We start from the raw sequence: 23,477 nt of genomic DNA, 5'->3' as shown, positions 1-23,477 counted from the left end.
ATCAGCAAAAGAGAAAATTTTTTACTGCCAAAAATGTTAATGGGAAACAGTAAGTTGCTTTGGCTGAGCTGTACGTGTAGCTGTCCAGAACAGTTTTAAGCAATGAAATGACAATGCAAGTTCATACTTATTTTTCACTGTTGTGCAGAATTATTGGTGGTCTAATATTCCGCATGAGAGGGTAAATCACAATACCCAACCACCATAACAATTAGACCAGCACCCACCTGATCTGAATAGGTCTGTAGACTTCGGTGACACTTGAATAAGACCAGGAAAATGGGAAATAGACTAATTGCTGGGTCAATCTTTTTACTCATTACTATATTTCACAGTGGCAGTTTGAAGAACTTTATATGCATACACATTTTATTTACTTGAGAGACTTGCGAGACAGAGGGAATTTTAACTGATTTCAGGCTGTATCCCTAATGCACACCTCTTAGAAACTGCTTATAAATTATAAAAACAAAGAACGCAATGTCTATTGCAAGTATTCAGTCATATCTAACACTACATTTGAATCACTTCACTTGCAGTTTTGAAGCAGTTGGTTTCTACTGCTATTGCTAAACATAGTAAAACCCCCATTATTTCAATCAACTCAACCTCATTATTTCAATCAGTCAACTCATAGTGGCTGGGGAAACCCAGCCAGATGGGCGGAATATAAATAAAAACAAAAATAAAAATTATAAAACCTCCTGTTATTTCTTGTTCAATGTGCTTCATTGTCTACAGAACTCTACTTCACTCCATTTGCCTGAATTTTAACATACTGCGTACAGGATTGCCCCCTAATGTTATGGAAGCTTAGACTCACTAAAGTCAAAACTGGATACAGGATTATAGGTGTAATGTTCTGGATCTGGATGCCCACCACATGTTTTGGAAATATTAGCTGTTGCTGTGCAGTATTCCATTCATTATTCTGTATTTTAAAAGTGACTTTATTCTCCTCATCCTAAGCTCAAAAGATGAGAATAGATCCTTATAAACAAATAGAATTGTATTTGACAGTTTTGGCTTGACTTCCAATACAAAACACTTCTGCTTAGGAATTAGCAATTTTTGCCTTGTGCCAGCCCATTACTGATAAAACCTGCCTTTCTAGCCTGTACTACTGGCACCAGAGTCCCAGAACACCTGGAAGGAGGTGCCATTGATTTCAAGGTTTGCACATATTTCCATATCATTTGCAAATTGATTTTTTTCTGGAAGTGAGTAAAATGGAAATGAGCAGTAAACTTGCACTATATTCCAGTATAGTGCTGGAAATAGCTCAGGAGAGCCTGGGGGGGCATGGAGAGGGGTGCACTAGGTAGAGGAATTACTAAAAATATGGTGTCCTGCCTTGTGCAAGCAGAAGCACACCTGCTAACACAAAGCCACCACTGGATACAACTCTTTGCATATGTGTGTGTTTTATATGTCTTCACATAAGGGCCAGCACAAAACGTTTTGCTGCTTGAGGCAAAAAGCAAGATACTGCCCTGCCCCCACCTCACTCATTCCATGTACTGAAGTTTACTTGACTTCAGCACTGGCAATGGGATAGCATCCTCCTTTGCACCTGAGGGCAGCAGGCTCTGATTCTCCAACAGAGGGGAATTGCCAAGGGTGATGCCAGTGCTACCCGCAGTATCTGCCACCTGAGGCAATTGCCTCACTCTGCTTAAGGATGGGACTGGTCATGCTGTTGGCTATTTCTCTTAATTTCACCAGGAGCAAATGAGGCCATGACCAATCTCTTTATTTTGTTTCTCCCTGAAAGCATAGTGGGAAAGGAAGTGGATAGATGCCGTTTTGGAGTTAATGAGAGAAAGGCATGTAATAAATAAGCACTTTGTAGAAACACATCTGTATCCATTTATATTAAAAATAGATTTGCAAATTACAGAACCCTGCCAATTATTTTGCAAGAAAAAAGGTTGCTGTGTAGGGTTTCCCATTCTGTCAAATGGAGTGGAGGAAAAGTCTGTACCCCTAGTTCCATGGAACTGCTTTATATAAGTGTGCTTGAGTAAAACATGCATAACCATGGTTCTAGATGGGCACATCACCAGAGCTTGTTGGTTGTTGCTTAAGATTTGGCTGAAGTGGGAATTTAAAATTTCCACAATCTGTTTATTGCCAAAACATCTTGGTCTGTTTCCAGAATCTGGCTGCTTTTCCTGCGTCATGCTGGCAAAAATTTGCTTAGGCTTTTCATCTTAGTTTTTGTCTTTCTGCATTCCAGTACGTTCAAAACCAAATATATCACTTTTAAAAAGTGTTGTAACGCCATGAAATAAACTAGTTTGATTGATGTTGGATTGCCACTATTGTTTTTACAGCACTAGCAAAGTATACGATACTTTATACAACCTAAGAAGATTGATAATAAGGTCCCACCTCAGAAATTAGTTACATGGATTGGATTGGATGCATTGGATACATATCTACTACCCACAGAATAAAGGACAAATCCCTTTCCATACGTGACTGTTTCTGCGTTGAGGTCATGGTCTGAGGTTATAACTGTGTTCTTTGCCAGACAGTAGTCTGGGGTTTGTTGGACCAGGTGCAGTGAAACCGCGGGCGGCGTGGCCAAGGCATGGTGAAGTTGCAATGAACACGGTACAATTTTGGGGGTTAAACAGGCCACAACTTTATTGATTACAGGTGCCAGTGGGTTTTGGCACACAGGCATTGGGTATGTATCCTGTATCAACTAACCTCCCTGCTGGTTGATAATTTGGCAGGGTTAACCCAGGTTAAGGATCGTATCCTATGGTATACATCAAATTGGGATAACCCCTCCAAGATTACCATTTAGGGAGGGCTATGGCACATCAGCCCCCTCCCCACCACCACCAATCTGGGCATCCGGACAGAAGCACCTCATCCTGAAGATTTGAAGGAGCCTCAAAGGATAGCCCTGTATAGATGCTGTTGTGATTTCTGGTTGTGTTTATGGCATGTTCAGATTAAAATGACCTTGGGGTTCATGTCAGGAAACGCATTCCAGCTACAACATGGGTTTCCCCACCAATCCTTTTCTGTTTTACATGAACAATGTCTTAACATGCTGATTTTTTTCTAGTGGGTGAATAGGACTTAAAAAGAAGGGATGTGCTACATTCCATTTCCCAATTTAAGCTAAATTTTAAAAATAATTTTAAAAATATCTGTTTATTTATATGGGCATAAACTGACTTTGTAAACATGGAAACATTAACAGAGTGAGTTTTAATCGTCACAAAAATCATTAGCACTTTCATAGGACAATGAAAACACATCTGATTTTAAAATCCCTTAAGGAAAAAAAATTATTTCAAAAGACAACCATAATAAAAGGCTGCAGCACTGGGATACATTAGCAAACTATGAAAGCAGCTAGTGATGTTCATTATTGTTATTGTTATTTATTTAATTTCTATACTGCCCTATACCCGAAGGTCTCAGGGCGGTTCACATAAAATATAAAATACATAAAATCAAAACAAAGCCAGCAACCCCAAAAGAGCCAGCATTTTTAAACAGGGTCTAGGACGTAGATCAAGTCAGGCAAAGGCCTGGTTGAAAAGGAACATTTTTGCCTGGCGCCTAAAGGTGTATAATGAAGGTGTCAGACAAACTTCCCTGGGGAGAATATTCCACAGATGGGGAGCCACTGCAGAGAAGGCCCGTTCTCGTGTTTTATTTTATATCCCACCTCAGAGCCTTTTAAAATAAGTGGGTCAGTATAGTGTAGTGGTTACAGTAACAGACTAGGACCTGAGAGACCAATAAACATCTTAAAACGTTCCAAAAACATACCCTCTCTCAAGTTTAGGATGATTTCCCCTTCCCTTCTCACATTTTGCAGAGTGGGATGCTTTTTAGGGGGCTTGAGGGCCAGGGGAGATGTGGAACTATTTTCACTTCAAAGTAACTCATCTTAAGATAAAGGGACGCAGGTGGCACTGTGGTCTAAACCACTGAGTGTCTTGGGCTTGCTGATCAGAAGGTTGGCAGTTAGAATCCATGCAATGGAGTGACCTCCCGTTGCTCTGTTCCAGCTTCTGCCCACCTTCGAAAGCATACCAGTGCAAGCAGATAAATACGTACTGCTGCGATGGAAAGATAAACAGTGTTTCCATGTGCTCTGACACTTGTCATGGTCCTCCATGCGCCAGTAGTGATTTAGTCATGCTGGCCACATGACCCGGAAAGCTGTCTGTGGACAAACACTGGTTTTCTCGGCCTGAAACGTGAGATGAGTGCCACAACCCCATAGTCGCCTTTGACTGGACTTAACCATTCAGGGGTCCTTTACATTTACCATTAGAAATCACCTAGAGTTGCATTTTTACAGCTAACTGGACTTTGCTTTCTTGAGATTTTGAAGGGAGGGAGTTCCACAAATGTTGATTTATTCATTTTGCAAAACCTTTGTACCACTGAACATCAAAATACCCAAGCTGGGGGAGGAGCATAAAAACAACGCAACCCCTTCAGGATTCAGCAGAGCGGGAATACCTATAGAAAAAGACCTTCTCCATAGTGAGACCTTGAAATCTGGAATGATCTCCCTAGAAGTACATTTATCCACCCTCATTGTTGGTCTTCACATGTCAGTTGAAGACATTTTTATTTATCCAGACTTCTACAGTTTTATAATGGGGGATTTACTAGCAGCAGTATGTGAATCAGTGCTTTTTTTAATTAGTTAATATATCGTCTTACTGTTGTTGTCTTTTACCGTGCTTATATATATATATTGCTCTGAGATCCTTTGAAGGACGAGTGATTTCTAAATATAATAAATAAATAATACAAACAATAGAAAAGCCATAAAAGCACAACAAAACAGATTTCAGACATAGTCAAAATGCTGGTTGTGGACAAATTAACAACAGTGCTAAGCTAGAGGAGCCTGAGTGAAGGAGAAGGTTTTCAGCAGTAGCCCAAAGTCTGCAATAGTAGGAGCCTGACATATTTCAAAAGGGAAGGCATTCAAAACAAAAAACAAAGGAAAACCCAATGCTGTAATTTTATTGTCACTGAAGGGAAGCAATTGCACCTGAACTTTCCCTTATCTATTTCTGGAGACTAGCTATGTTAGTCTCTTGCAGCAAAATGAGCAAAACATCCTGAGTTGCTAACCAGTTTTTATCATGGCATAAGCTTTTGGGGACTAGAGTATCTAAGGTGGTCTTAAATACTAAGCAGTTTGGACCAGGGTGACAATGGGCAACTTGAATTAACTCTGTAGTGTTGCATTCAGATTGTCTGATAATTTGTGGTAACAATTCCTTTTGGGATGCCTCAAGTAACCAGTCGTCACAATATTATTTTGATTCTCAAAGCGTTTTCATTTGCAAATCTAGAAACAGGAAAGTATGATAAAACTTGTCTAGGTGTATCAGCAACCACTTTTTGCTGCAAAGTAAGAGAAAAGCTGGGTAAAATGGGAGGCAAAACACTGGCAGACGAGCAGCCAACACCAGGAGACACTGAACATCTAAAAGCAATGAGACTAACCATCTGTTTTCTGGCACGGCTCCTTTGCCTTTAGTAACTGCATAAGATTTGTGACACAAAAAAGAGCTCAAAATTAGTTTTGTTGCCGCTTCTTCTAACTTGCCACCCTGTTGTTCACTTCAGCCGCCTACTGTGACAGCATACTCCTGTATGTGTTTATTGGGAAGTACCATATTTTTTGCTCTATAAGACTCACTTTTCCCCTCCTAAAAAGTAAGGGGAAATGTGTGTGCGTCTTATGGAGCGAATGCAGGCTGCGCGGCTATCCCAGAAGCCAGAACAGCAAAAGGGATTGCTGCTTTCACTGCGCAGCGATCCCTCTTGCTGTTCTGGCTTCTGAGATTCAGAATGGTTTTTTTCTTGCTTTCCTCCTCCAAAAACTAGGTGCATCTTGTGGTCTGGTGCATCTTATAAAGCGAAAAATACTGTAAATCCAGTGGGTTCAATGGCACTTGCTGCCACGTATGTGGGTAGTAGAGGATTGCAGCCTTCGAGAATGACCAGATTAAAAAACAATTAATGGCACAGTCAGGCTAGAGGATGGTCTTTTTCTCTGTGCTAACTCTTGTAGATTCTTAGACTGTGGGGGAAGATATATTTATAAAACAGTACAAACATAGCTGGCATAAAAAGACAACTTGAATGTAATGCCAACATTTTTTGGTATGAATTGCCGATTGTCTGAGGGGCTATATGATACATTTCAATTAGAATATTTGAATTGAAAACATGATGTGGTTTGTGTGCCTCTTGCCAGCTCACAAGCATTCTGTTATTTAAATTTGATCCACAAAGATGAACCTTCAACTAAAAAGCATCAGCAAGGAGAAAAATAATGGGCGAGGATTAGATTTCTTTATGGCATTTTACAAAAATGATCTGTGTATGTCTCAGATGCAATAATATAAGCAGTGTCTCTGACCGTAACTCCTTACTTTGAATGCATTAGAACTTCTTTAAACAGGTTTTTTTTTAATTTTTGTGTATGTGATTGTATGATATTATTTAAAAGGCTGTACAGCGTTCAAGTGTCAGCATCTATATAATTGTTTTTTCCTTTGACAGTCCAGTATGTCAGAGCTATTGTGGGTGCATGTAACCATTTTTCTCTAAAATGTAAATAAAAGGGTTATAGCTACAAATCATGCTCAAGATTTATTTCAGTATTCCTACCACATGAATTCTCTTAATAAGGCACATTTTGTGACCTTAGCCTTCAGAACTGCTGGCTGCAACTGTGCGAATCTTAATCATGAAATGGTTTTGGGAAAGTTATTTTTTCTTCTTTGGAGCTTCCTGTCTCTGGGCATATGAGAGTGGTAAACAAATATTGCGCCAAATGTTGAGCCACTGCCCTAAATCTAATAACAATAAATCTCCTTGTTTTTTGGTTGTGCTGAGCGGTGCTTGCACATTTTGTTTTCACTGAGGCTTATGAGGATGAGTTGGTGCGCTATCTTGCAGCTGTTTTTGTATTTTACGTTATCACAGAAGCGTAGCTCAGCTTAGCAGGCTCTGTTTATGGCAGCCCAGGTTACCTCACTGACTCAGTAGCTGACATATTCAGCTTGAGCAATGCTGGCTGCCAGCTCCTTTTGATTTGAGTTTTGATCCACATTTTGGTGAAGTCATCTTTTAGCACCAATCTGCCTGGGAAAAACAAATGCTGACCTGCAGTTAAAAATAGGGCCATTATGATTTTTTAAAAAAGAAGAATTAGTATTTTGATAGGGTAGGATAACATGTAACCTTTTAGTTAAGCATCTTGTACTTCTTTGCAAAGACGTGGGTTCATTTGCAATCAGTTGAAAAGTTTTTGTTTTAAGGAAGAGAAAGAGAACCATGTAATTCAGCAACAGCAACTATCTGCTGATGAAATACACACACACACACACACACACACACACACACACACATATATATATCTCAAGGTATCATTAACATTTTGCTCATTTTAAGGAAAGTAAAATTGTGTTCGAGAATGTTATGTTCAAGCAGGAGAGTTATTTCATACTTGTAATGTGAAACACAGCTATATTTTTCTTTGGGTTTTTATGTATTCTCTTCATCGTTTGCTCCGTGACTATGAAACCCATAGTGATAAGTGCCTCCAACCTTGTTGTGTGACAGAGTTTGAGAGCCAGTCTCAGCAGCTGGCCATGGAATCCACAGTCAGAGCAGGCCACAAGATTCCAAAGGTCCAGAGGCAGAAAGGGCCTGCAACACACACATTTAGGTTTGTACAATTAAAGGAGATTTATCACCATCAGTGGCAAACTCTGGGGTCTCAAATTTCAGCAGGGTGCAGTGCCAAAATTCAGCACCCCCAGCCTCTCACACTCCATTCTAAATAATTGTGCCCCCAGGCTCTGTGCCCAGTGTGGCCAAACCAGTCACATTCTCCTAAATCCTCCTCTCTTACCATCACCCTAGCACAACAGATCCACTTTAAAAAAATGGACCTTTTGCAGTTAAAAAAGATACATCTTCTCAGAGTATCTTCTTCTTCATAGATGCTTCAAAACAAAGAAAACAGGTATTCAAAGTTCACTTTCTGGAGAATATATTTTGCATGAAAACTATTAACTGTTGAGCTAGTTCTCGTCTGAAAGGATAAACAAAGTATAAATGGCTGGAGACTTGAAGATCACTTTAAGTTCTGGAGGAGCGAACAGGCCTCTTGATGCAAAATCCAGTGTCTGGCTGGAAATAAGGAAGTTAAACTGGTACTAGCACTCTCTGCATGGAAATAGTAACTCCTCTGTAAGTTAATCTTTCCATCTTCTTGTCAGACATTAATATCATGCAAATATGTCTGAATCATTCTCATGCCTTCCACCCTTCAATAATATTTTCACAGTAGGCATTACACAGTAACAATAAAGCTGCATAATCCTTTTGTGTGGCTATTGTGCTCTTGAGGTGTAGTAGGGCACCCAACAGCATTACATTCCTCCTGTGCTGTAATTAGTGTCTCCACCCATGCTTATAAGAATTTTATTATCACTGCCTTATAGAAGCAGCTCCACTTGTAGTCAGAGGCTGCTCTGCTTCTCCATTAAGAGCTGGTTTTATTTAAAAGCATCAACTAATCCTTAAAAGCATGAGGCTTTTAGCCAAAGACGCTATTCCTAAAATAATTGTTTTATATGGGATGTTGTTTATTAAAGTTGGCAGTCTTTCCCCACTCTCTTCTGGTTTTGACCATCCTTCTTAACCCTCTCTCATATTTGCCATACACATGCCTTTGCACAGCACACAGGGGTATCTGCAGGTGAAAGGTCCTTTTATTTATTTATTATCGTTTATGTCTTTCATCAACCCTATATATCTAAAGTTAGGTAAAAGTAGCCTTATATCTTATGTTTTGTATTGCATTGTAAGCAGTGGTGCCATCTACTAGAGTGATAGTTAATGCTTCAATGCAACCTTTATGAATTCCACCTCTCCACCATGATTCTGGACTACAGACCTTGGTTATATTAATTGTGGATGTAGAAGAGAACAAACAGAAGCTCTTAAAAAAAACTCCACGGCTACACTGAGCTTCCTTTCATGTAAGGAAAGCTGAGAAGACATTCAATGACGGAAGGCTTCTTTTCCTCTAAGGGCCAGAGTTAGGAAGAAATGGAGACATGCTCATAATATACTTCTCTGTGGAAAGCAGAAATCATACAAAGAAAAGAGGGCCACAGTTTATCATGATGTGGAAAACCCCACATAGTCCTTTCAGTTGCAACCAAGAAGCAGAGTCTCACTTGCACTGTGCTTCCTGTCGCATTTCTAGCATGCAAATCTAGGAAGAGTCACCTTCCTACTTTGCAGGACCTGTCCTACTCTTGAAAGCAGGAGTTAAGATTGCCCTAGGTTTTGGCCTGAAGTTTCAGGCTTTTAGACTTCATCTGAGGGCCTCCAGGGGAATAAGTACATTTCCATGTTGGGTGAGAGTATCAGGTAGATAAGCTTCCCCTTGCCACTGTCCTGCCCCTGTTTGACTTTTGCTCTGCTCAGCCACCCCTTTTCCATAAAGCTCCATCAGGAACTACCCAGGCACGGTCAAGATCTTGCTGAGCCAGTTTCCGGCTTCTGTTCCCCTTCCTACAACATCACTCACCTAAACACCTGTTCCACCAGGTCCTCTGCTCTTCCAGGCACTACTCTAGTTCCCAGACTTTGCCCCCCTGTATTTTCAGGATCTGAGTCTCTGGGAATGAGTGGCATTAACAATAATTGTGAGGAAGTATGGTCAGGTGAATAAGACTTCAGTAAAAGAATGGGAAGGTGTTGATCTTGAAAGTCACTTTAAATTTACAGTGCACGCAGATCTTACATCTTCTGTTGTCACAGTTTAGTAAACCAGCATGCACGCCACTCACAGGATGTACCAAGCTGTGTTTTTACTGTGCTACCTATTTATTTTTTATCCATGAATAGCATGAAATAAAGAACTACATATATGTTGACACAACAGTATTTTAAAAGTTCATGACTTACCAAGTTCCTTAAATGATCAGGGAAGCTTCCCTATAGAAGTTGCTGCTGCCTACATTCTGTGAATGACTGGCAAGAGAGAGAGAGAGAGAGAGAGAGAGAGAGTGCAGCTTTAGGGTCTTTTGGAGCAGTGATGGAGGAGGATAGTATCACCCAGCTGGTATGGTGATTCTGAGAAGTGAAACAACCCTGGTACAGAAACGAAACTGTACCTGAAACACACACTAATGAGAAAGTAACCAAATGAAAAATGTGTGTTTTTTAAATTTAAAACATGCACTTTAATAATCAAAAAGTCATATCCTGGGTCTATAGACTGAGTGCACATTCCACACTGGTCACAGAATAACTGCAAAGCAGACAAAACTGTCATCAATTTTTAGCATAGATAATTGCATACTTCCTCAGATTATTACCTAACAATGGTTTAAATAGGTCACACTAAATGAGGTAAGGGCTATTGTAATAACCACAATATGAAAGAAACACATAAACTCTTTAATATTGTAGATATGGTACATTTTCAGGCACATGAAAGGGTTTTCTTCTTTCCAACAAAATTACTCACATAAGCAAGAGTTAGTCTTGCCATTGCTTCTTCCAATTTTTTTTTTTTTTAAATTCAAAATTAAATTTTGGGGACTGTTTTGCAGTGATACTTTAATTGCTTCAACTACGTAGAGCAAGAGGCGGAGAACCTGTGGCCCTCCATATGTTGCTGGACTACAATTCCCATCATCCCTGGCCATTGGCCAAGTTGGCTAGGGCTTGATGGGAGTTAGAGCCAGGGAACACTTGAAGGGTCATAGGTTTCCCATCTCTAGTCTAGACATTTCATTCTTGAAGCAACAGTCTACCTAAAATTATCAAGTCTTGCTTTTTAAAAAAAATCATTTTCCAATACAGAGGATTAATATAGATAAGACAGATGTCTTAAGAAGCTATAAAACTGAGCATGCAAAAAAGAGGAATTACACAATCAGCAAAGACTTTTGCTTCATAGCTGGAGAACTGGTGGGTGTATGGCTAGAGAAATGTGGAAGTACAGACTGCAAATATGTAAAGCTGCAGGGAACAAAAAGTACATGGAAGGATGGGAGCCTGCAGCAAAGTTGCAGACTAACTAATGATGATTGCAGAGACTGAGTCAGATGAGGCACAGATCATTCATAATTTTACCAGACAATGGAGCCTTCATAAAGGCCTGACTAAAGAGGGCAAGGGTTTGGCCCTGTGTGCATTAAGGCTGGGTGTTTTGGTGTCGGTAAAAACCAGCAACGTACTATTTGAACACTGGATTCAAAGTTTGAAAAGTGTATCTAAAGACTTGTATTGCAAGGGGGTTGGAGGATAACAAATATGAAGGGAAGTGGATTGACTGTTTTTCTCTCTCCCTGCTGGTCTATAAATTCTGCAACCTTGTGGGTGTTCCTCTCTACAGTTTACCAAAGGATGCAATGTTATATCGTAGTACACTTCCCCATTCTTTTTCCAAATAGCTGTTCTTTCATATCATTAATAAGTTGGCAGTCACAGTGAAGGCTGAAAGACCAGGTTAAAGGAGTTTTCTCTCTCTCCTGTTCTGCTTCCAGATATCTCTTATCTTTCCTTAATGTAATGGGGAAAACTTGGGCCAGAATGAGATATTGCCAAGGATACTCAAAACACCAACCCTGATTATCTTCCTCCTCTCTCTTGTTCCTGGCTGGCAACATCTGTTAATACAAAAGCATGGTGTGACATCATCACCATAAACTGAGTTTCCTTCTGCCCACCAGCACAAACCAATGAAATGGAGGCAGGGAGCAGAAGCTCCCTGTCATTCATTATACTTGGCATCAGAGAAGAGAGTGGAGGAAGGAGGTCCAAAGTTGCTGCTTGCTTATAACATAAAGAGAGAAAATGCATTCCCCACCCCACCCAAAAAAGAAGACCACGGAGGATACAGGTTTGCATAAAATTTGTATGCACTAATTTTTATCTTTATCTATGAATATTGAAATAATTACTAGGCGACCTCTGTGTCTGCTTAGCCTGCTGTCCTGGTGCTGTTGATGAGCAGTTCTTGCTCCCTTCTAATGGTTCTTTAATCAATGGCACCGTCACTGGTATTTTTATTCTCCCAGGTATTTGGGTCTTGGTTCATCTTGTGGTTGAATGAAAACATCTAGTGTTTGATTTTTGAGTGTGAATGGTATAGTGAGTTTTTGCCTGATGTAGTGGCTGGCATATTGGACTAGGACCTGGGTCCAGAGAGGTCAGGGTACCGTTCCCCACTCAGCTGTGGGGAGTTCGCTGGACCAGTCACAGCTTCTCCGTGTAGCCTGCTTTGCAGGGTTGTTGTGAGGATAACACGGGGAGGTGGAAAACAATGTACACCCCTTTTAGCTCATGGGAGAAAAGGTAGAATATAAATGGAATAATAAATAATTTTTAATGCATTGCTTCCAAAATTGATTTTTTTTAATGTATCATTCTTCTTTTTGCATTATTGCAATTAGTTGCTTTGAGACTTTTGTGGGACTCAACACACATCTAAGTAAATAATTTTAAAAACAAAACAAAAATATTTGGACGGGATTCCTTCCAACTCTACAATTGCATGATTCTATGTTTTTATGTAGCTCAAGGATCTGTCCCACCTGCATTCCAGATTGCCAGTGCTCAGGCTGCAGAATTCAGGAGGAGGGTGAATGGATTAGACTCTGTTCAGTGGTAACCAAGAGAGTTTGTAAGAGTTGTTCCTCCTTGCTCCAGAAATTAACCTGGAGGCCTGGAGGTCTTCACTCATCTCAGACTCAGGTTAAACTGAGTAAGTAATGGCAACATCCAGCGAATAAGTCAAGGGGACACATTGCAGCATGATTCCACATTGCAGATGAAACAGGTTCCAGCACAGGGAGTTTACATACTCAAACTGCCACCAACAATGTCACGATGAGGTTGCATCATGGTCTAGACACAGGGCAGTGTAGGCTAGCATCTGATGTGGTCAAGTGAGAGAATGTCTTTCCTGCACCAGCTGGAGATGATGTTGCAACATTTAAATTGGTAGACGTATAACAGTGGCAATGTGCATTGCTAGAAGCAGGGAAGATTCCTGAGTGATCATTAAAACAGACAACTGATTTCTACCTGCATGCTTACTTGGGGATAAGCTACATTGAATGGGGGCACTTCCTTCTGAGTAAACATCCATGGATTAGGACTGCTGCACATGCCTTAAACGTGGATTAGTGAAATTAATAAACATTTGACAAATAATATCACGCAGCACATCTGAATTTCAAGAAATAAAAAATCTGTGGCATGTCTGGGGTTTTTTTTTAATAGCCAGTGTACGTGGTAGATCCGAATCCTCCATCCTTAAATTCACAAAAGGAGGAAAGCTTTGATTGGAGCCATTGGGAGATTTTGAAAACTGCAGCCACAGAGAGGCAATTCTGATCACAACTGTAATGGGTCCAAAAAGTTAAAGCTGCTTCCTTGATTTAAAAATCAAGCATATCAGGACAAACATCACATCTAATCCGGCTCTCAGAAGGGGAACAGACATCTGGCTACATTTTGTAACAGAAATGTTACAAATGCCTCACTCCAGGAAGCTATTCTGATTGTTTACATTAATGTTCATTCACCTCACAGCTCTGTGTGAGGTCTACAGTATTTTGTGCAAGGGTGCCAGTTTGGCTTAATTTCTATTTTAAAGCACTCAATTCCTGGGAACTGTAGTTGGTTAAGAGGGTGCTTGGAACTGCAGCTCTGTGAGGGTAAGGTATATGTCACAGAATTTTTCAGGGGAATCCATGTAGTTAAATGTATGATGTGTGGGCAGCTGAAGAAACCTTGTTGAGAAAATGGCTAAGCCTGCTACCAAAGCTCACGTGGACACACGTCCGCATGTGCGCGCACACACACTCTATCTATCATCTATCTATCTATCTATCTATCTATCTATCTAGCTAGCTAGCTAGCATTTGTATACTACTTATATGTTTTGGTAATAAGCAGTCTATAAAGATATGAAATAAATGTACACACTGTAATTCACAGGTGGGTAGCCTGTTGGCCCAGAGGCCACGCTCTGCCTCCCCTGATGGCTCCTGAAGCTGCTTCACTCTTCCAGCCCCTCAAACTTCCTTCCGTTCTGTTTGTTCCTTCCATATTTCTCATGGCTTTTGAAAGTGTTCACTTCCCCACTCTCGGAACAGGTGGCATTTTATTTAATTAATTTTAAAAAATAAAAATAAATGTAAATGCCCCACTTCTATGATTTGAGGAAAATAACTCTCCCTCCCTTCACAAGGTGCTCAATAACAAATTGGTAGGCTCCTGCTCCAATAAATTACTTTCACTTGCTTACTTTCAGTAGCTATTCTGGTTAGAGAGAGAGAGAGAGAGAGAGAGATGAGATTATCAAGCCGTATGGAATTGCTAGATGCACGAGACCTGCAAAGGGACTGGGAATTCTAATCTGAGGTAGCCATGTTGAAGACCGAAGCAGGATGGTCTTTATCCAGAATTAGTTAATCCAGAATATTTCAGCTATTGCTGGCATGAGCCCCCTTGACAAATTTGCCCGGAGGGAATGCAGCGCTCATCACCTCCACCCCAACCCCAGCTGCAATTTGCCACAGTGAATTGTTTTTCATAAGCACAAAGGTGACTGCTACTTGCTACCATTTGTAAAAGGGAAATGACATTGCAGACCTATGTCACATTATTGCCACAAGGAGAAATGAGCTAAATCTCATAAAGCACTTTTGTTCACAGTGCAGTGTGCACTTATCATTTTGATGGAAATTCTGGGCATGGTGCTGTGGCCTGGGCCTTTGGCTTTACAAATGTTACATAAATGGTAACTTATGCGGTGAGACAATGAGAATAGACTTGCCAGACTTGCCAGGTACAGGATTAAATATACTAACATAGAACCTTATTCAGTTTGCCCCAGGCATCAAGCCAAAGGAAGTTTTTAGTAAATTGGTCTTAAATTAGGTCTTTATCTCTTAAAAATTGAAATGAACAAAGAGCAAACTATTCCCACTATTTCAACAGCAGTGGAGATACTTTCCTTCCCTCACCACCCCCTTCCTCAACTGATGGAGCAGAGGTTGATCTGAGACACTTTCTAGCCTTCCATTGACTCCAGAGACTCCCATCTGAATTTTAGGCTTGAAGGAGTTATTACTACTGCTGCTTCTGCTTCATAGGGTAGAGCCATTGAAATGATTGAGACTTGAGTTAGGCATGACAGACCTCTATTGAGTTCAACTCTTCACATGACTATATCTGGATTCAGTGCATACTGTGCTAGGACTCCATTCATACGCAATGTGTGAGTAAAGGGTAAAAAGGTAAAGGGACCCCTGACCATTAGGTCCAGTTGTGACCGACTCTGGGGTTGTGGCGCTCATCTCGCTTTATTGGCCGAGGGAGCCAGCGTACGGCTTCCGGGTCCTGTGGCCAGCATGACTAAGCAGCTTCTGGCGAACCAGAACAGCGCACAGAAACACCGTTTACCTTCCCGCCGAAGTGGTACCTATTTATCTACTTGCACATTGAGGTGCTTTCAAACTGCTAGGTTGGCAGGAGCAGGGACCGAGCAATGGGAGCTCACCCCATCACGGGGATTCGAACCACTGACCTTCTGATCTGAAAGTCCTAGGCTCTGTGGTTTAACCCACAGAGCCACCATTGTGTGAATAGCTGTCATCAAATCTAACACACCAGCTAACAATGTGGTAGTATAAGCAGTGAATAAAAAAACTTCAAAAAAAAAGTCCATCAAATAGAATTATCAGTGAGCAACAAGTGACACATATAGGTGTGTGCCTTTGTGGTCTTGTGGTTTATTTAGTTTGTGGTTAAAAGGTAGTCTTCTGTAAACATGAAATCGGGTCTTCCTTGGTTTGCCATATTGTAACCACAAATCGTAACCACAGATCAGTTTTCTGTGGATGGAATCCCACTGCTGTCCTGGTTGTCATAGAAGAGCTTTTGATCCCGCAGCACCCAAAATCCTAGAAAATTGTCAGCATGGAACAAGGTGGAAGACAGTGTGGGGAAGTGCAAGCTGGCAAACATTGCCTCCCCTGCTTTCTTCTTGACGGAGGTATTTGCTGGATCAATAGGCCTTCTTACCATAAGCACAAGGGCAACAATTGGCAACCCTGTATTATTTTAAATAAAACTTTTTATCTAGTGTTTTTTTTAATGGAACATTTTCTTTCAACATTGCAATTCATAGGAAACTGACTTTCTGGAGTAAACCACAAAAAAGCACGAAACAGATTTGGTGTAAGAAACTGAGGCATCTGCTGTTCGATAGCATTTTATTTTATTTTTGAACTTGATGAAACTTTTTAATGAAATACATTATTTACTGTATTTTTTTATTTATTTTTAAAAAATCAATCGGTCCTACCTCCACCTGCTGATCTGAATGTTCTTTCAAGCTTTCGTGTCAGTTAAGTTAAATTGAATATGTTCACCGATACATCAAATAGTTTTCAATGTTTTTATAGCTCAAGGGTGACTAATATGAATCAGGTGTAAAAGTAAATGTTCTTTTCTGTTTCAGGGAAGAGCTTCACATTGACCATCACAGTCTTCACAAATCCTCCACAAGTAGCCACGTACCACAGAGCCATCAAGATCACAGTGGATGGGCCTCGAGAACCAAGAAGTAAGTATTCAGATAACATGAAGTCCTAACCTAAAGACACAGAAATAGAATGAACACACACACACATACCATTCTATTTAATAAACTTTGAATCTGATCTTACAATTAAATTTACTAAGGCTGTACTCCTGTGTACCTGGGTGGGGGCCTTGGGCCAACTGCAGTCCTTCAAGCCTTTATCTCAGGCTCTTGGGACTTCCCACACTAAATCCCCTCCCCAGCCCGAGCTCCTCTCTCCAGGCCATTCCTTTCACTGACCTTGCTTCACACTCCCCTTGAGTGTTTCTGCCTGGCTAGAATGTGCCTTCTAACACTGAAAATGCCTTTTGTTTCCTGGAGGTGCAGCCAACTGTACAAAAGCAAAATTTTCATTTGTTGCCCCGCCCACTTTTGCCTCTGGCCCTGCCTTCCCTCACTGGCGTGTGACCTCCAGAAGATTCCCCAAAGGAAATGTGCCCCCCAGGCTGAAAAAAGTTCCCTGCCCCTGCTAGACACAGTTCTTTGGGAGATTGAACTCAATGGGGTTCAATCCAAGTGAACATGTGTAAAAACTGCACTGTTCAATCTGACTGGCCACATTTTAGATCTCTAGCTATATGGTTTGGGGAAATCAGTTAGCTAGGAAGTCACACTGTTTTAAACCAGACTTGCACTGCGGGGGAGGGGGGCTCCCCTAGGGATCTGTTTTGCATGGCTATTGATTTGGAAAGAGACAGTTGAAATGTCTTTTTGAAGAGAATGAAGAGGGATAGTAGATGCAGAAATTGACAAAGGATGTGGGATTTCAAACACACCATGCATATTCTTCAGCATTTCTTGCTCACTTTGGAATTTAGGGATTTTAATTTTAGAAACAAAATAGCCCTGTTCAGACTCCCCCCCCCCATCCCCTCGAAGCTGGCAGATGGAACAGAGGTGAAAGGGGTGGGGGAGGCCGAAAAACGGCAAACAGTTGCTCTCGTGTGCAGCTTATTGTATCTCATGCCGGTTTGCAGCTTAAGAAAACAAGTAATTCTTGAAGGCAACACTTCAAGCAGGCAGATGGAATTTATTCCACTGAGGCGCAGATCTTCAGTCAAGTGTCTGCCATATTTTTTTTCTTCCCATTTTTAACAATTAAGAATGAGCAAACAATATATGGTATCTCCAGGGATAAATTCAAAATACTCACATGAGTACAGTGTGTTCAGGAGGGGAAATTCCCCACCCCAAAGCCACCTCGTTGCTGAATTAATGCAATACGTTCCTTTCTCATTGCCCAAGGCAATAATTAACTTTACTGTAGAATACTCATATTTGTATTGAAATATCCTCTTGTATGCTGAGGTTTGTGGTTTCTTCTTATTCCCCACCCCGCCACACGCACACGCACATTTGGCAGAGGCAGTGTGGCTGTAGCAGAAGTCAAAATGGGAAGAGCATAGAAACAAGCGGCCGTGGGAGGGAGAGCATTGCAAGTTAGGATTGAGTTCCAAATCAATTCTGTATATTAAAAAACAACCCTTTGTGTGAAATCGTGGCAATCACTAATACCGATAGAACACTGGCACTGACTTTAACAGACCTGTGAAGACTTGATATATAATGTTCTTCATCGGTTTCGTTTTTACTAGTTCATCTTGCGAGCTTCAGACTGATGAATATTTCCTCTTTCTTTTCATGCAGTTTCCATCTAAGTGTTTGTCTACACAACTGTATATGTAATCTAGAGAATGTTTTTAAAATTAAGTCTCACAGTGCAACATTGTTTTTTCCAAGCAAAATGCCATGATATTCAGCTGCCTTAAACATGCAGTACCCTGCCCCAACCCTGCTAGATCCTTATGTGTTTGTGACTGCAGTAGTGTCATGGGTTCGTGCTTACAATGTCACTTATTATTTTTATATTTCTTTAGAGCATTTGTACACTGCTCCTTAGCCAAAAAAGCCTCCCAGAGTTGCTTGCATACAGTCAGTTAAAACCAGACAGTCGCTGTCCATAGGATTACAATCTTAACACACACACACACACACACACACACACACAAAGAGGCAGGGAAGGAAGGGGGAAAATAAAACTTAGGTACTAATTCTTAAACAGCTTTTATAATGACCAGCTGGCACAGTTCAGGAGGTACCTGATCGAGCTGGTCTTTTGACAAAGCGGATGGAATGATTATGAATGGCTTATGAATACAGTGGTGCCTCGCAAGACGAAATTAATTCATTCCGCAAGCTTTTTCTTCTTGTGAGTTTTTCGTCTTGCGAAGCACGGTTTCCCATAGGAATGCATTGAAAATCAATCAATGCGTTCCTATGGAAACCGCCTTCAGACCAGGTCCGGGGACAGTCTGTCCCCCTACCTCTTCTGAAGGCTGGGGGGGGGGACAAGGGCTTTTCTTCCCACCGCCAGCCTTCAGAAGGCTGTTCTGAAGGCTGGCGGTGGGAAGAAAAGCCCTTCTCCCCACCTCCCGCCCCGCAAGCTCCGGGGACAGGAGGGCTTTCCTCCCGACCGCCAGCATTTTAAAAGCCCCTGGGACAGTGGAGGTCTTCTGAAGGCCGGCGGTGGGCGAAAGTCTTTGCTCCCGACGGCCAGCATTTTAAAAGCGGTCCGGGATAGCGGGAAAGCGCAGCGCGCTTCCCTGCTATCCCGGTCCGCTTTTAAAATGCTGGCGGTGGGGAGCAAAGCCTTTCGGCCCCCGCCGGCCTTCCTGGACCTCTTCTGAAGGCCGGAGGGGGGCGAAAGGCTTTGCTCCCCACCGCCAGCATTTAAAAGAGGTCCCTGGAGATTTCCCTATGGGCTTTCTTCTTGCGAAGCAAGCTCATAGGGAAATTCGTCTTGCGGAACGACTCAAAAACGGAAAACTCTTTCGTCTTGCGAGTTTTTCGTTTTGCGAGGCGTTCGTCTTGCGAGGCACCACTGTACTGAGCTACATATCTCTCCCCCAATCAGTAATATTACCCCACCCTTTAAAAACAATTTCCTATCTTCTTTCCAGTCCTGGAGCATATATGTATGCCCTTGTGGAGATACCTCCCACCTGCCCCCATCAAACTCAATTTGCAGCAACAGTATAATTACTGGGCAAGGGATGGGTGACCCGTCATCTGCACAGGTTGTGCTACAGGCACATCCTGTGCATCATTGGGTACCTGTTGTGAGCTCCTTGATGAAGGGAAGAGGGTTATGAGTAGCAGCATCCCTTCTCTTTTCCAGAGCTGGTCTGCTCTAGTCTGACCAGCATGTTTGTACCACCTCTTGGAGTTTCCTCAGCAATAGCTATCCTGCTTGCAGAAGGCTATCCATAGCATTGGATCTTAGGTTCAGCCAGTGACGAATCAGGCCTAGCAGTGCTCATACAGCATTGACAAAACAAACACCTGCTTTTCTTGTTGTTGCCTGGAAATGCACACTTCCTCATAGCTTTCATGTGCACACCCCTTCTTCTGTGATAAGCCCATTAGTACTACCACTTGAAGACATTACCTAAAAAATACAGGAATGCCATAGGAGTGAAATTAATAACGGGTCTAAAAATGAGGGTCTCCAAATGAGCAGGGGGGTCTCAAAGAGTGGCTCTACATCCTCCAAGTACCTTGTAATTCTTGGATTGCATCCAGACAGTGTTATTCACACTTCAGTTCCATTAAAATCGTGACAACTTGCTCTATTGATTTGAATTGGAATGAAGCATGATTAACTTAGTATGGATCCATCCTGTTAATACTACTGCTGCTGCTGCTACAACTGTGTGTGTGTGTGTGTGTGTGTGTGTGTGTGTGTGTGCGTGAGAGAGAGAGAGAGAGAGAGAGAGAATAGGCATGTTTCTACCTACATATTCTAGGAGCTCTTATACATTCTATACCAGGTATAGATTTATTAGGAGAGATGGTCCAAGAAACACAGTAAAATTATATCCCTTCTGGGCCCATCGTGCTAGCTGTCTTCTTGGCAAATCAAGCTTTGCGCTACCAAGAATGTCAACCTATAAGATTTCATATTTTTAAAAGCAGCATGGGGCTTCTTACAAAGCATGGGGCTGCCAATGAACAGACTTTGTACTTTGACTCCCAAGTGGATTTTCACACAAGGATATGACATCTTGTCATGTGATGGACAGGTGGGTTGCACCCACCCAACTGTCAAAATTGTTCTGCAGTATGGAGGATTGATAAAGACCTGGCTCCCAGAACCAAAAAATGTTACCCACCAAGTCTTATATAAAAGATATTAAATGTAGTAAGTATATAGTCTTATGAAATAAATATTACTCCCCCAAAAAAACAACAACACCCAGCTGCATAGTTTTTAGGAAGCACTTGAGCTTTAAAATATTTGGGGAAGAAAGATTGAAGGGACACTGAGATGACTAATATTTTGAAATCACTAGTAGTTATCCATTAGCAGCCTATTTTCTTTCTTTCCTCAGTGAAACACATCTAAATATAGAACTACACAGAAAATAAGGATGGCAATGATAGAGATCTTACTTTATGGTTTCTAAAACGAACATTCAATTTATGATATCTTTTATTTTCCATTGTAGAGGCATCTGAAACTTGCATTCATTAAATAAATTCTGGTGGAGCGTTTGCCAAAAAGACTTAAAAGGTTATTTTCCATGGTGCTGAGCTTATGAATCACAAACCAAAGTTGCTTTTCTATGAGCCAGTTCTTTGAAGAAAATCATTACCTAGATCAAGAAATGTAGTAGACGTACAAGGATTCTTAAATTAGCTACTTTCCCCAAGGCTATTTCAGTTATTATATTTTTCAATGAACAAATAATGTATTTTCCCTCTTTTGAGTGTGTCTTTAAATGCTTCTCTGCCATTTGAGGATAAGGCTATCAACAGCTGCTAGTGCCAGCCCAGTATCAGAGGCAGATTATCTCAGAATATGATTTGCTGAGGATCATGAGTGGGGGAGAACTTTTGATCTCATGTAGTGCTTGTGAGGCTTCCATAGATTTCTAGTTGGCCACTTTGGGAACAGAATGTTGAACTAGAATAAGCCTTTGGTTTGCTCCAGGAGGGCTCTCATGTTCTTATTGTTTTAAACCAGGCTTCCTCAAAATCGGCCCTCCAGATGTTTTTGGCCTACAACTCCAGTGATCCCTAGCTGGTCAAGGATGATGGAAATTGTAGTCTTGAAACATCTGGAGAGCCGAGTTTGAGGAAGCCTGTTTTAAACACTACAATTATAAATCTATGATCCATTAATTTTTTTCCTTATGGAAATCAAGCCATGGCCAAATTTCTACTCAGAGATGTGGCTTACTGAGGGTGCCCAAGAGGTGTGGGGAAAGAACTATGTACCCGCCATCTGCAGGTTGTGGTGGTGGTATGTGCATTGAATTGATTATCAGTTCTGTAGGCTGTGTGTGTGTGTTAGTGCCACTATGTGAAGACCCCACCAACAGTGATCTGAACTGACAGCATTGTTCATTGGGCAAGGAGAAGAGGGGATCCTCTCTCAACCACTGATACACATACACACACACACACACACCCTTCCTATCAAAAGGGCAGGACTCAGTAAAATAAAAAGCAGCAAACCTCTGTGCACTGAGATCTGAACTCCTTGAATAATGTCCTATCCAGTGTGTGCTCGGCATTAAGAAGATTCATAAGCCCTTTCCTGAAATTGCTCCTCCCATTTTGAGTAGGTAGCTGTAGCACCACAGAATGGAAAGAGTGTTTCTCTGTCCTCAGTGCTTCCCTCACTGGCAGCCAGTGAGTAAACAGCCTGGCTCAAATACAGGAACTACAGACAAAGAAACTTTGTGGTAGCAAATGGGTAAGGGTTGTAGCAGGTGGGGGTGGGGAAGAGAAGGTGTAAGATTACACAGCTTGGATTGCTACCAGAGGGGACCTATTTTCGCCACCTTATTGTTAGTTTTTGCCTCTCAATTTGCATTTCTCTTTCTTTTGCCTTCATGGTGGAACACGGGAATGCAGGTGGTCAGGCCACTTGGGGCTTTATAGGGCAGCTGCAGCAGCACTCTGAAATAAGCTTGGAAGGGGTAGATCTGCACCACACATTTAAAGTGCATGACTTCCCCCAAAGAATACTAGGAACTGTAATTTGTTAAGGATATCAGGGATTGTAGCGCTTTGAGGTGGGGTGTCCTGAGCCCCTGACCTGCCTGGTGGCAAGTCAGTATGTCAAGTCCAAAACCCAACAGTCAGAAAACAGGGTCCAGGGTCAATCCACATCAGCAAAGTCCAGAAAATGCAGTCCAGGGTCAATCCAAGTCAGCCAAGTCCAGTAATCAGGAAACCCAGTTCAAAGTCAACCCCAAAGCACAGTCCCATGGTTGTCCAGGAGCATTCAAGCCAAGGTCCATCAACCTGAGCAGTTGAGCAGACACAGCCCCTCAACTCTGCTTCCCTTTTATACTTTGCATGCTGATTACAGCTTCTGGGCTTGATGAGATATGCGGCCCTCACCTGTTCAGAGTCTACTCCAGCTGAGGAATCACACACCGCCTCCCAGAGCTAACTACCCCCTCTTGGCCAGTTAGGGAGCTGTGAGTCCTTGCCTGCCTCAGCCTCCTAGAGCACCTCTTCCACTGCTCCCTATGACTCAGAGCCTGCCATGTTCATGGAGACAGGGGCCCTTCTGGCTCTGGTGATGGCTTCTGCTGCTCTGGTTCCTTTACACTGACTGCCATCCCCTCACTATCCTCCATCACCCTGTGAGTACTTCCTTCTTCCATCCCCAGTTTGCCCTGGTGTCTCCCTGTCCCAAATTCTCCCCTCGATTGGATCCTCTTCCTCCTTCCAGTAATCCTGCCAGTTCACGACA

The 23,477-nt window shown here is 41.8% G+C and overlaps 2 protein-coding genes across 3 annotated transcripts in view; one reads left to right on the top strand and one right to left on the bottom strand.

Annotated features, from left to right (window-relative positions):
• RUNX1 (RUNX family transcription factor 1) overlaps positions 1–23,477 on the top strand; it is a 177,917-nt gene that overhangs the window by 101,752 nt on the left and 52,688 nt on the right. For both annotated transcript variants that reach the window (XM_053386653.1, XM_053386652.1), the window contains exon 5: positions 16,583–16,687. In XM_053386653.1, coding sequence (XP_053242628.1) covers positions 16,583–16,687 — 105 coding nt within the window. The remainder of the gene's footprint in view (positions 1–16,582; positions 16,688–23,477) is intronic.
• Positions 20,457–23,477, bottom strand: part of KCNE2 (potassium voltage-gated channel subfamily E regulatory subunit 2) — a 228,927-nt gene continuing 225,906 nt past the window's right edge. The window contains exon 3 of the mRNA XM_053386663.1: positions 20,457–20,494. The gene's annotated coding sequence lies outside the window, so the exon portion shown is untranslated. The remainder of the gene's footprint in view (positions 20,495–23,477) is intronic.

Source organism: Podarcis raffonei, chromosome 4 (assembly GCF_027172205.1).
Source record: "Podarcis raffonei isolate rPodRaf1 chromosome 4, rPodRaf1.pri, whole genome shotgun sequence".
Lineage (NCBI taxonomy): Eukaryota > Metazoa > Chordata > Lepidosauria > Squamata > Lacertidae > Podarcis > Podarcis raffonei.
The sequence above is the reverse complement of the archived record's forward strand: the minus strand, read 5'-3'. Positions and strand labels throughout refer to the sequence as shown.